This window comes from Xenopus laevis, chromosome 9_10S, assembly GCF_017654675.1.
Source record: "Xenopus laevis strain J_2021 chromosome 9_10S, Xenopus_laevis_v10.1, whole genome shotgun sequence".
Taxonomy (NCBI): domain Eukaryota; kingdom Metazoa; phylum Chordata; class Amphibia; order Anura; family Pipidae; genus Xenopus; species Xenopus laevis.
This window is the reverse complement of record NC_054388.1, coordinates 17,173,522-17,184,954: the sequence shown is the minus strand read 5'-3', so window position 1 is coordinate 17,184,954 and position 11,433 is coordinate 17,173,522. Positions and strand designations below refer to the sequence as shown.

Sequence of the window (11,433 nt, the reverse complement as noted above, 5' to 3'; positions counted from 1 at the left end):
GTTAATTACCTTTATATTCAGCAGCTCTCCAGTTTGCAGTCTTACCTAGGGTCCAAATTACCCTAGAAACCAGGCACTGATTTGAAGAGAGACTGGAATATGAATAGGAGAGGGTCTGAATATAAAGATGAGTAATAAAAAGTAGCAATAATAAATGTATAGCCTTCGAGAGCATTTGTTTTTCGACGGGTCAGTGACCCCCCTTCTGAAAGCTGGAAAAAGTCAGAAGAAGAAGGCAAACAATTAAAAAAAAAAATTAAGGCCAACTAAAAAGTTGCTTAGCATTAGCCATTCTATAAAATACTAAAAGTTAACCCCTTTAATAGCATTACTCCCTAGTACCGCTTTGAGTATTTGCCTTATAATTTAAATTTCTAACATTCAATGGAATGTTTGGTGAAATAAACATGGCCTTCCTCGAAACTGTCTGGGTCATCTGGATGACAACCATTTGTTGCTGGGAAAACCTGTATATATGGTTCTGGATTAAAAGTGCCTTCTCAGATGTGCAAGCTCTCCATGCCATGTGCACTAATGCACCCCCATATCCTCACAGATCATATTTATACAGGTATGGGATTTGTTATCCAGAAACCTCCAAATTGCAGAAATGCCATCTCCCATAGACTCCATTTTATCCAAATAATCAAAATTTTTACAAATGATTTCCCTTTTCTCTGTAATAATAAAACAGTACCTTATACTTGATCCCAGCTAAGATATAATTAATCCTTATTGGAAGCAGAACCAGCCTATTGGGTTTATTTAATGTTTACATGATTTTCTAGTAGACTAGTTCCAAATTATGGAAAGATCTGTTATCTGGAAATCCCAAAGTCCCAAGTATTCTGGATAACCGGTCCCATACCTTTATAAAGGTTGTTCTTTGCATGATAGAGGTATTACATGCATGTGTGCCTCTGACCCTTGTTTTTTTAATTTCACAAATTTTCTAGTCTTTATATTGTTTATAAACATTTGTCAAGCCTCCTTATATATATTCTTTTTTATGACCATATACTCCGATTTTATCCAGTGTTTGTGAATTGCAGATGGGCTATCCTGCATCGGGTTAAGCACGACATGAAGACAGAAGATAAATGGTGGATTGCAATATCCATCAGCTGGAGCAGGTGAAATAGAGACTTTCATAGGGCAATGCACCATAAAGATCTACAGTATATAGGATAAATGGCTATAATGATTGGCAGGTAAATGGATTCCTGCTACTACCTGGGTATTTGTGAGAGTTCTACTCATCCACAAAGTTTATATTTAGAAAGGATTCTCTGATGAACAAAGGTTGATCAATCTGTATTCTATGTACTTTTCAAACTGCTGCTCAGACTCAACTGGCACATGCCAGCTCTCAGGGTCCAACTGTCACAACTGTCATTTAGCCAGTTTGCAGAGGTAGCAGGAGCTTGTGAGATGGAGAGAAATTTTGGAGATAGATGTGCTAGGAGAGGAGATTTTTTTTTGCAGGAAAGTGAGTTTTCAGTGAAGAAGAAGAAGAAGATGAAGAAGAAGAAGAAGGAGGAAGAAGATCCTTCTTGGAAAATGAAGAAGAAGAGGAGATGTGAGAGTCCAGTGGAAGAACCAGCTGGTAAGTAGAAGATACTTGACAAATATCACTATAAGAATAGAATTATATATCCTGTAACTCATCTGTGGAATTTGCAAAGATTAGCCTTTTACATGGGGAGATAGTTTCCCCACCTCTCATTTAATATAAAAAAAAAACATGGGGTGTGTATGTCCTATAAATTAATAAATGACTATATGTAGGTTACTAGGAGAGCCAGATTATAAAGTATACTGCATACATAGGTTCCAGTAAGCACTTGCTTCCAATGTGTATAATGCTCTTTGATGCCAGTGACCGTTGGCACCATAAATTGCTTGGACAACCATTATATGAATATATATAGGGAACTATGAGTACCTGTATATAATGTTTATGGTATACAACATATTTTGGGTACCAGTATGCAATCCCTTCCTATGTGTCTATTGCTATTTGGTGCCAGTGTCTGTTGGCACCATAGAGTGCTTGAGCAAAAACCCTTGTCTTTTCATATTTAATATAGTTGAGGCACCACTATATGACTATATGTAGGATATGTGTGCCTGTATATAATGTATACTGTATACAACATATTTTATATATAATGTTCTCTACTGCTTCCGATGGGGTGCCTGTATCCACTGTCCCTTGTGTTATACATGTATGGGATCCATTATCTGGAAACCGATTATCCAAAAAGCTCTGGATTATGAAAAGGCCATCTCCCATAGAGTCTATTTTAATTAAAAAACGAACTAATACATGTTTAAATGATTTTTAATAGTAGATAGTTGGGTATAATGTGCTTGGGGTGGCAGTACCCCTTAGACTCAAGCTGGTGCTTGTCATTTTGGTGCAACCTGTCATATGCAACTCAGGATTAAATTGTCACTGACCAGTTTTACAACCAGCTTTACCAGTAAAAAGCAACATTTTCACACTTGGAGATTTAAGGGATCATATTTAAAAGCCCTGGGATCAGATTCAAGAGAATAAACTTGTGCCCCTTAGTGTTCAGTTCTAGAGCAATTGTGCCCAGGGTGCAGAGTGTGGCACTGGCAGGTGCAAAGTTTAAATAACAAGTGCGCTTTGTACTTGTATTTTGCACATTGCACCCATAAATGATAAATGAGTCCCTTAACAAATTAGTGATTAGAGTCACAAATTGACAATTTGTTTTTTTTTTTAAGTGGGAGGATTCGGAGATGGAGGTAGAAAGCAGTATCCTCTGAGAAGGAAAAGATCTCGAAGTCCGGAGGAGAACTCAGCTGGTAAGGAGAACAAAACTTTAAAGATATTGATGTAGGACTTACAGGGGTGCTCGCCCTCAAAAACAGTTCCCCACAGATCCAATATTTCAAATCAACTTTTTAATGTGCATTTATTATAAATTTCACTGGCTGTATGGTAATTTATGGTAAATTAAACCCAGACTTGCCTGTGATATCACTGCAGAAATGGCCACTTACCACTCCATTAACTCCAGACATGCCACTAAGATCACTGCATCAATGGATAGATGGAGGAGAGCTCACATTTAGGTGCAACCTGTCATATGCAACTCAGGATTAAATTGTCTCTGACCAGTTTTCCAACCAGCTTTACCAGTAAGAAGCAACATTTTCACACTTGGAGATTTAAGGGATCATTTATAAAAGCCCAGGGAGCAGAGGCAAGAGAATAAACTTGTGCCCCTTAGTGTTCAGTTCCAGAGCAATTGTGCCCAGGGTGCAGAGTGTGGCACTGGCAGGTGCAAAGTTTAACCAACAAGTGCGCTTTGTACTTGTATTTTGCACATTGTACCCATAAATGATAAATTAGTCCCTGACTAAATTAGTGATTAGAGAGTCACAAAGTGACAATTTGTTTGTTTTTTTTAGCGGAAAGATACGGAGAAAGAAAGCAGTATCCTCTGAGAAAGAAAAGATCTCGAAGTCCGGAGGAGAACCCAGCTGGTAAGGAGAACAATACTTTAAAGATATTGATGTAGGACTTTAAGGGCTGCTCAACCCCAAAAACAGCTCCCCACAGATCCAATAATTCAAAGCAACTTTCCGATGTGGACTCATTACAAATTTCACTGGCTGTATGGTGATTTATGGTAAATTAAACTGTGATATCACTGTAGAAATGGCCACTTACTTCTCTGTTAACTCCAGACATGCCACTAAGATCACTGCATCAGTTCCAGAGCAATTGTGCCCAGGGTGCAGAGTGTGGCACTGGCAGGTGCAAAGTTTAACCAACAATTGCGCTTTATACTTGTACTTTGCACATTGCACCCATAAGTGATAAATGAGTCCCTGACTAAATTAGTGATTAGAGAGTCACAAAGTTACAATTTGTATGTTTTTTTTTTTTTAGTGGGAAGATTCGGAGATGGACACCGAAAGCAGTATCCTCTGAGAAGGGAAAGATCTAGAAGTCCAGAGGAGAACCCAGCTGGTAAGGAGAACAAAGCTTGAAAGATATTGATGTAGGACTTAAAGGGGTGCTCAACCCCAAAAACAGCTCTTCACAGATCCAATAATTCAAATCAACTTTTCAATGTGCATTCATTATAAATTTCACTGGTTGTATGGTGATTTATGGTATATTAAACCCAGACTTGCCTGTGATATCACTGCAGAAATGGATATTTAGCTCTCCATTAACTCCAGACATGCCATTAAGATCACTGCATCAATGGATAGATGGAGGAGAGCTCACGGGGGCTGTAATTTACAATCAAATGGTCAAGGCCCGGGGGTCTACTGTAGACAGATTGTTTTTTCCATCTTGACTCCATATTCTACCTAGTCACTGATTTGGGAATATACCACCAAAATAGGGACACTTGCAATAAATGAAACATGGGACACAAAGAAGACTGCAACTTAAATATCAGGACATTGTTAAACAGTTTATGCGTATTTAATGAATGAATGTCACATTGTCTTTTTTTTTTTTTCTAATCTCCTAGGAGGAAAAGAGAAGAAGATTAGAGAGGACGCATCAGCGTACCTAGACATCAACAATTACAGCCTATATAAGGAGTTAGGCAAAGGCAGCTTTGGCAAGGTAAGTTGATGAGCTTCTATGGGAAAATATATTTTACTGATCTGGAAGGAAACCAAAAGGAGGCAGAAATCATGAGAGAATTAAAGATAAAATGTGAACTCTCCTCTGAAAAGTAGAAGTACATGGACTATATCTGCTGTAGAGAATACTTTCCTTTATCTAAAGGATACCCCCAACCTTAATTGCTATTGAAGAAAAATGGTCAGTCCCAGGCAGGAAACACGTATGACTTTTAAAGAGGTAGTTAAATTGACAGACTGGAGAGAGGCAGAACAAAAAAAAAAAACACTATTAAAAAAGCAGACCAATTGCAAAGTGTCTTTGAATATCACTTTCTATATCATGCTTAGTTAATTTATCCTATACTATCACCTTTGGCTGTTACATTATTGTCAGTAAAAAAATGTGAGGCTATGAGGATAAATGGGAATATTTCCTGGTTCATCATTTGTTCAAATACTTGTATTTAACTCTAAATCATGGGAGCTAGAGTCACTCATTTCCATATAAGCGACCCAATAATATAGACTTCTTTCTCATTCTTCTTTTCTAGGTGGTGTTGGCATCATATACCATCAAGAACCAACTGACTGCTATTAAGATCATCGAGAAGCAGCGGGAGGATGACTTGAAATATGTCAGGAGAGAGGCATCGGTTCTCCAGATTGCTAGCAGGTGCCCATTCCTATGCCGGGCAATGGCGACTTTCCAAACTCAGGTACTGGAACCCATACTACTATTGATACAAATGTATCATGCACTTTCTAACCTGGAATGTTATTAGTTTGATTTAGTTTCTCTCTTCTGTCCTATCCATTTCTATGCCTCATCTTCTCCTTTCTGTTTTCAGTCGCTGATCCTGCTAGCCCTGGAGTACGTCAGTGGCGGCACTCTCCAGAACATCATCAAGACCCGGGGCCATCTGAACAGTGAGCAAATCCTGTAAGTAGCATGCTGCTTGAGACAGAAGTACCTAAAATACAGTGTATAACTCTCAGTCACATAATATTATAAGTAACATGCTACTGGAGACTGGAGTACCCCCGTAGGCATAGGCGTCCTCCGAAAATTTTCCAGGGGGGGCAAAGAAGAAAACATATTACACAAATTACTTGTATCCATATTTAGGTTTCCACACAAACGTAACAAAAACATTTCTACATATATAAAGTAGTAACTGTTGCACATGTAGAGCATTGCCATTCTATTAGTGACACAAACTCATTGTTTGCCAGGACAGCACTTGGTCTTTTCTATTTTCTTTTCACAATTACTAGCCAGCGGTTTGTAGAATGTTATTCCCTCTATAGTTCTAGTTCCAGCTGGAGACATACAGTGATGCCTCCATTTTACATACCCTCATTTTAGGTTTTTCCATATCTTATACCATTTTTTTGTGGTCCCACCAAATATAATGTATAATACATTTCCCTGACTTTTCACCATTTTTTCTGGTCCCCTGAAAAATGTAAAATAGGGGTTCTACTGTACATAAAGTAACAACGGCAGGAAGAGGTTGTGCACAACAAAATGTCACTAGCATAGAATCTATGTTTATACATTTTATTTCAGTCAAGGGGAAAGCTGCTTTGTTCCCAAGGGTTAAACAATAAGAGTCATCCAAAAACAAACAATGAGGGGGTTAGGTGCAAAAATATATATTATAATATTATAGATATTTCTAGCTATACAGACATATAGAGGGAGGCAGAGGGTTATTAGCAATGGGGAGGTGAGTGTGGAGGTAACTCAGCAGAATGAGAAGGGAAAGGGTAAAAGAGGACAGTGAATAGAGTGAGGACATGGATAGGTGGGGGATGCAATGGAGCAGCAGGACAAGGAACAAATGTGACAAATGCACTGAGAGAATGGTTATAGATACACAACTATACACACACACACACAGGTTCATTATAGTCTATAACTCACACACACAGTCTGTCAGACCTTCTTAAACACAGTTAACACTCACAGCTTATTTTACACAGACACACACACACACACACACACTGGCATTCACACTCTAAGCTTAACACAACAGATTCACACTCCTCTGCCCTGGGAAAGAAGCTGCTTCATCAGAAGAAGATTCTCGACCCTGATTCTCTCATTCCTCACACAGTTGAAGAGCAGAAAGCATCTCACAGAGGGAAGGGGTGGAGCTAAATCCGGACTGCTGCTCTGAGCAGTAGAATAGGCATTGGCATGGTCCATTATTTGAAGGGGTGCTGACCATAAAATGTGAGCCTTTGACAAGCTTATTACAGGTTCTTAATGGTAATGTTAAGAAACGTGTTTATATAAAAAAGAACAAAACAATATATGTATACATATGGCAAGAGAATATCCTTTATCATAAAGTACAATTGCCCCTATCTATGGACGCCCATGACAGCAGGGACACACTGCTCAAGCACATATGAAATGGTATAGGGGACTGTTGCACAGTATTGTAAGTAACATGCGACTTGAGCAGGACTACAGATTGATTTGTATTTTCTTTTTATTAAGGTTCTATGCTTCAGAAATAGTGGTGGGTATAAAGTTCCTGCACAAGAATGGGATCGTTCATAGGTAAGGAACAGTTCTCTCCCAAATCCTTCTCTATTTATACACAGTTGTGTTTCTGGACATCATTCTATTATTAAATGTGTACTGGATGTATCTTACAGAGACCTCAAGCCAGAGAACATATTGGTGGATGACCAGGGCCACATAAAGATCTGTGATTTTGGCCTTGTCTGCACCCGTATGTATGGAGAGAAGACGCGGTGTGGCTATTATGGAACACCAGGCTACACAGCACCACAGGTGAGAATCTCAGCTCCTATACAGTTAGAAATCACAAAGTGACGTTGATGTGTTATGTCACTTACCCAAATAAAACCCTATATATATCTACTTTGTTAGCCTTCATTCAATCATTGGTTGACCTATTCTCCATACCTATATGGTAATCAGGGTTCTTTGTATGAGAACTTTTCATAACTAATCTGTTATTTGTATTCAAGGTTTTATCAGAGGAGGATTACGACGCTGGAGCTGACTGGTGGTCATTCGGCGTCATCTTGTATGAAATGGCCACCGGTAAATTACCGTTCTCGCCGAAGGGAACCCTGGAACAACAGGCAGAAACCATTATCAACGGAGAGCCTGAGTATCCAGATTCCCTTTCTGCCACCCTGCGGGACCTCATAGAGCAGGTTAGTAAAATCAGAATGAACATTAAGTAAATGCTTCTATAAAGATAAACTTACAAAGATTCTCTTTGTTTTCGATATAACAGAATGATTTTTTGGTATTTAGTTGATGGAGGTATGTTGGCAATCTGTGGCCATTTGTATAAATTAGATGACCCTCACTGGTATAGTTTCTAGGCAAGAGCTTCTCTATCAAGTGTTGTAGGAATGAAGTGCATTAGAGCCTGGGGTGAAGTCTGCAGAAAAAGGTCACGCTAGGAAGAGATTCATAAGTAAGGGGATAGTGTAAGAGCAAAGTTTAGTAGTAGGTGATGTAGTAGGGCTAGAATAAGAGGTTTTTAAAGAGGACCATTATGGACAGCTTAGATCTCTGTTGGTTTTTGCCAAATTTTATTTGCTGGGTCCTTACCCGCAGAGCTTTTCTGGTACTTTATGATATTCCAGATACCAACCAAGGTCACAAGTCATAACCTGGGAACAATAACATAATTGTATACATATAATTGTTTTACTGAATGGAAGGTAGAAACATAGATGCAATATTTTAAATAACTCTCCATCATTTACTTTAGCTCTTGAAGAAGGAGGCCGACCAACGCCTTGGGGTGAATGGCAACATCCGGCATCACCCTTTCTTTTCTACTCTCAAATGGAAGAGAGTAAAGAAGAGAAAACTGGAGTCTCCCATAAAACCTGTAAGTAATAACTGTGATATGATCACATTTACCCAGAAGGGAAATAGTACCACCCATGCCCACACTCAGAGTGAATCAGAGCAGTCACCTTTCTGTCTATTCTTGTACTGGCTCCAGAGTCCTTTTATGTTCTGCACCATTTGATTTTCTAATCCTATTTGCAGTAGTTTTACATTGTATGTGTTCTGACAAAACACAAAACTTTTTTGGGGAGGGCTCAGGGGATCAGTCTGTTAAAATGAAACAGGAGCTCCTCTCTTGCTTTTATACACTAATAGCAATTTACAATGTCTACATATCACCATGGCCAAAGGGAATAATTATTGTATGACCATGTATTTTTATTATTTCTCATAGAAACCAGCTAAGGGTCTCGTCAAAAAAGACATCTCGTTCCCGAAAGAGAACCCGAGCGAGACCCGCATGCTCAAGAAGTTCAATTACGTGGACCCGAGCTGGCTGGAATAATGCGTCAAAAAAGCCGTGCAACATACCACCATGACACCACTAGCACCTCCACCGCTTCATCCTGCAACATCGGGTAATGTATAATGGCAACAAGCAAGGTGAGCAAATACTGTAATTACCATCTTACTGTCCAGCTCTACCTTATAATTCCAACACCCAAAGAGGATCTTCTCCCCGAAATACACCATCTTGCAGGTTATTAGCACTGTGGCCGACATCACCATAGAAAGCACTTACAGCTGCATTTATTATCCCAAGTGCTTTCAGTGCCAATACCAACTTATGCAGCTTTGTTTTTCATGTTCATAGTTTTATACTTTTTAAGTTAAAAAACAAAAACAAAAAAAAACAAAAAAAATTCCCCCCATCTTCCCTTGTTATACTACCCCATCTTCCCATGGTAACCATTCCCATAAGCACAGTCTGTGACCTCCAGGCTTTATCATTATCTGTAATGTCATCAGAGGGGGGGATAGGGGTGGGCATAGCTAGTGGTTTGTGACTGGCTAATTTGTAATCTGTGGCCAGTCACAAGCCACCAGCGGTTCCCCTCTAATTACATCACAGACTACATGCTCAACTACCCATCCATTTATATCCCTTACCAAGCATAGCCTGTTCCCCCCAGATCTTATAAAGCACAACCTGTTCCCCCCAGGTCTTATAAAGCACAGCCTGTTCCCCCCAGTTCTTATAAAGCACAACCTGTTCCCCCCAGGTCTTATAAAGCACAACCTGTTCCCCCCAGGTCTTATAAAGCACAGCCTGTTCCCCCCAGGTCTTATAAAGCACAACCTGTTCCCCCAGGTCTTATAAAGCACAGCCTGTTCCCCCCAGGTCTTATAAAGCACAACCTGTTCCCCCCAGGTCTTATAAAGCACAACCTGTTCCCCCAGGTCTTATAAAGCATAGCCTGTTCCCCCCAGGTCTTATAAAGCACAACCTGTTCCCCCCAGGTCTTATAAAGCATAGCCTGTTCCCCCCAGGTCTTATAAAGCACAACCTGTTCCCCCCCCCCCAGGTCTTATAAAGCACAGCCTGTTCCCCCCAGGTCTTATAAAGCACAACCTGTTCCCCCCAGGTCTTATAAAGCACAACCTGTTCCCCCAGGTCTTATAAAGCATAGCCTGTTCCCCCCAGGTCTTATAAAGCACAACCTGTTCCCCCCAGGTCTTATAAAGCACAACCTGTTCCCCCAGGTCTTATAAAGCACAGCCTGTTCCCCCAGGTCTTATAAAGCACAGCCTGTTCCCCCAGGTCTTATAAAGCACAGTCTCTTCCCCCAGGTATTATAAAGCACAGCCTGTTCCCCCAGGTCTTATAAAGCACAACCTGTTCCCCCAGATCTTATAAAGCACAGCCTGTTCCCCCCAGGTCTTATAAAGCACAACCTGTTCCCCCCAGGTCTTATAAAGCACAGCCTGTCCCCACCAGGTCTTATAAAGCACAACCTGTTCCCCCAGGTCTTATAAAGCGCAGCCTGTTCCCCCAGGCCTTATTATCATTTGTGATATCACTAGAGGGGGGGATAGGGGTGGACATAGCTAGTGGCCTGTGACTGGCTAATTTTCAGTCTGTGGCCAGTCACAAGCCACCAGCGGTTCCCCTCTATTGACATCACAAACTTCATCTAACAGCTTCTCTGGATGAGCAAATGGAATTTATAACATTAATAAAAACTGCTGACAATATTAAGCTTATTAACTTATACGTCCTGCCCAATAATGAATGCCATTAGAATATTGAGGGCAAGACATAGGGGTTATTTACAATGCAGGAAAAAGTGTCTTGTGTGTCCTGCATTGTGTTTGGCATTGGAGCCCTGTCCGTAACTCCTGCCCCTGCATTACCATCAATATAATTTAATATTTAATATAATATATATATAATATATAAAGTCACCAGCCTTTCCATTATATGCCATCAGAGACATTGCATTTCCCTCAGCAGGACGGTAAGTGAGAAAAGGGCACTAATGATTATACACTATTTTTGGAAATTTTTGATAAATGCATATACATTTCCTATCTTGAATTGTCTCCAGCCTATGACTTAAAAGATTTTCTTTAAAAGTGTATGTCCTTATTAAGAGGCACAAGGAAAGGCAGTCCATGCCCTGTAGAGTTATTCTAGTTATCTGTTCCTGCTACCTGCTCTGGTCCATTTACTGGACTTTGTCTACTATATGATCTAGTACAGGGGGTACTTGTTATGATATGTAAAATATATGCATAAATAATGTCATGGGAGTGGTGTGATCTGCCCTGTCTCAACCCTTCTGAGCCTCAGGTAAGAAGTGTCAGGTATTCATCGCCTACTAGGTAGAACTGTTTTGCAGCTAAACATGAATAGGAAAGGAAGAGGATGCCCAAAAAGATCCTGGAAGACCCCAAACAAGATGGTGGAGCACCTAGCAGGACGATTCAGTTGTTTCACTAATGGA

At 40.1% G+C, this 11,433-nt stretch overlaps 1 protein-coding gene across 1 annotated transcript; it reads left to right on the top strand.

The window, feature by feature from the left end:
- Nucleotides 1-869: 869 nt before the first annotated feature.
- LOC121398750 (protein kinase C delta type-like) lies at nucleotides 870-9,743 on the top strand. The gene is made up of 12 exons (XM_041577913.1): nucleotides 870-1,606; nucleotides 2,758-2,838; nucleotides 3,448-3,522; nucleotides 3,932-4,012; nucleotides 4,530-4,627; nucleotides 5,181-5,345; nucleotides 5,478-5,569; nucleotides 7,139-7,201; nucleotides 7,300-7,438; nucleotides 7,639-7,830; nucleotides 8,400-8,522; nucleotides 8,880-9,743. Exons 1-12 carry the CDS (start codon nucleotides 1,360-1,362, stop codon nucleotides 8,988-8,990), a joined length of 1,467 nt encoding a protein of 488 aa, XP_041433847.1. The 5' UTR covers nucleotides 870-1,359; the 3' UTR covers nucleotides 8,991-9,743.
- The last annotated feature ends 1,690 nt before the right edge of the window (nucleotides 9,744-11,433 follow it).

Bases quoted from the DNA above. Each gene is read 5' to 3' on its own strand.
- LOC121398750 (XM_041577913.1), top strand. From the start codon at position 1,360: ATGCCAGCTCTCAGGGTCCAACTGTCACAACTGTCATTTAGCCAGTTT. The intron at 5,570-7,138 runs GTAAGTAGCATG...CTTTTTATTAAG, and splicing joins CTGAACAGTGAGCAAATCCT to GTTCTATGCTTCAGAAATAG. The intron at 7,202-7,299 runs GTAAGGAACAGT...TGTATCTTACAG, and splicing joins AAGAATGGGATCGTTCATAG to AGACCTCAAGCCAGAGAACA.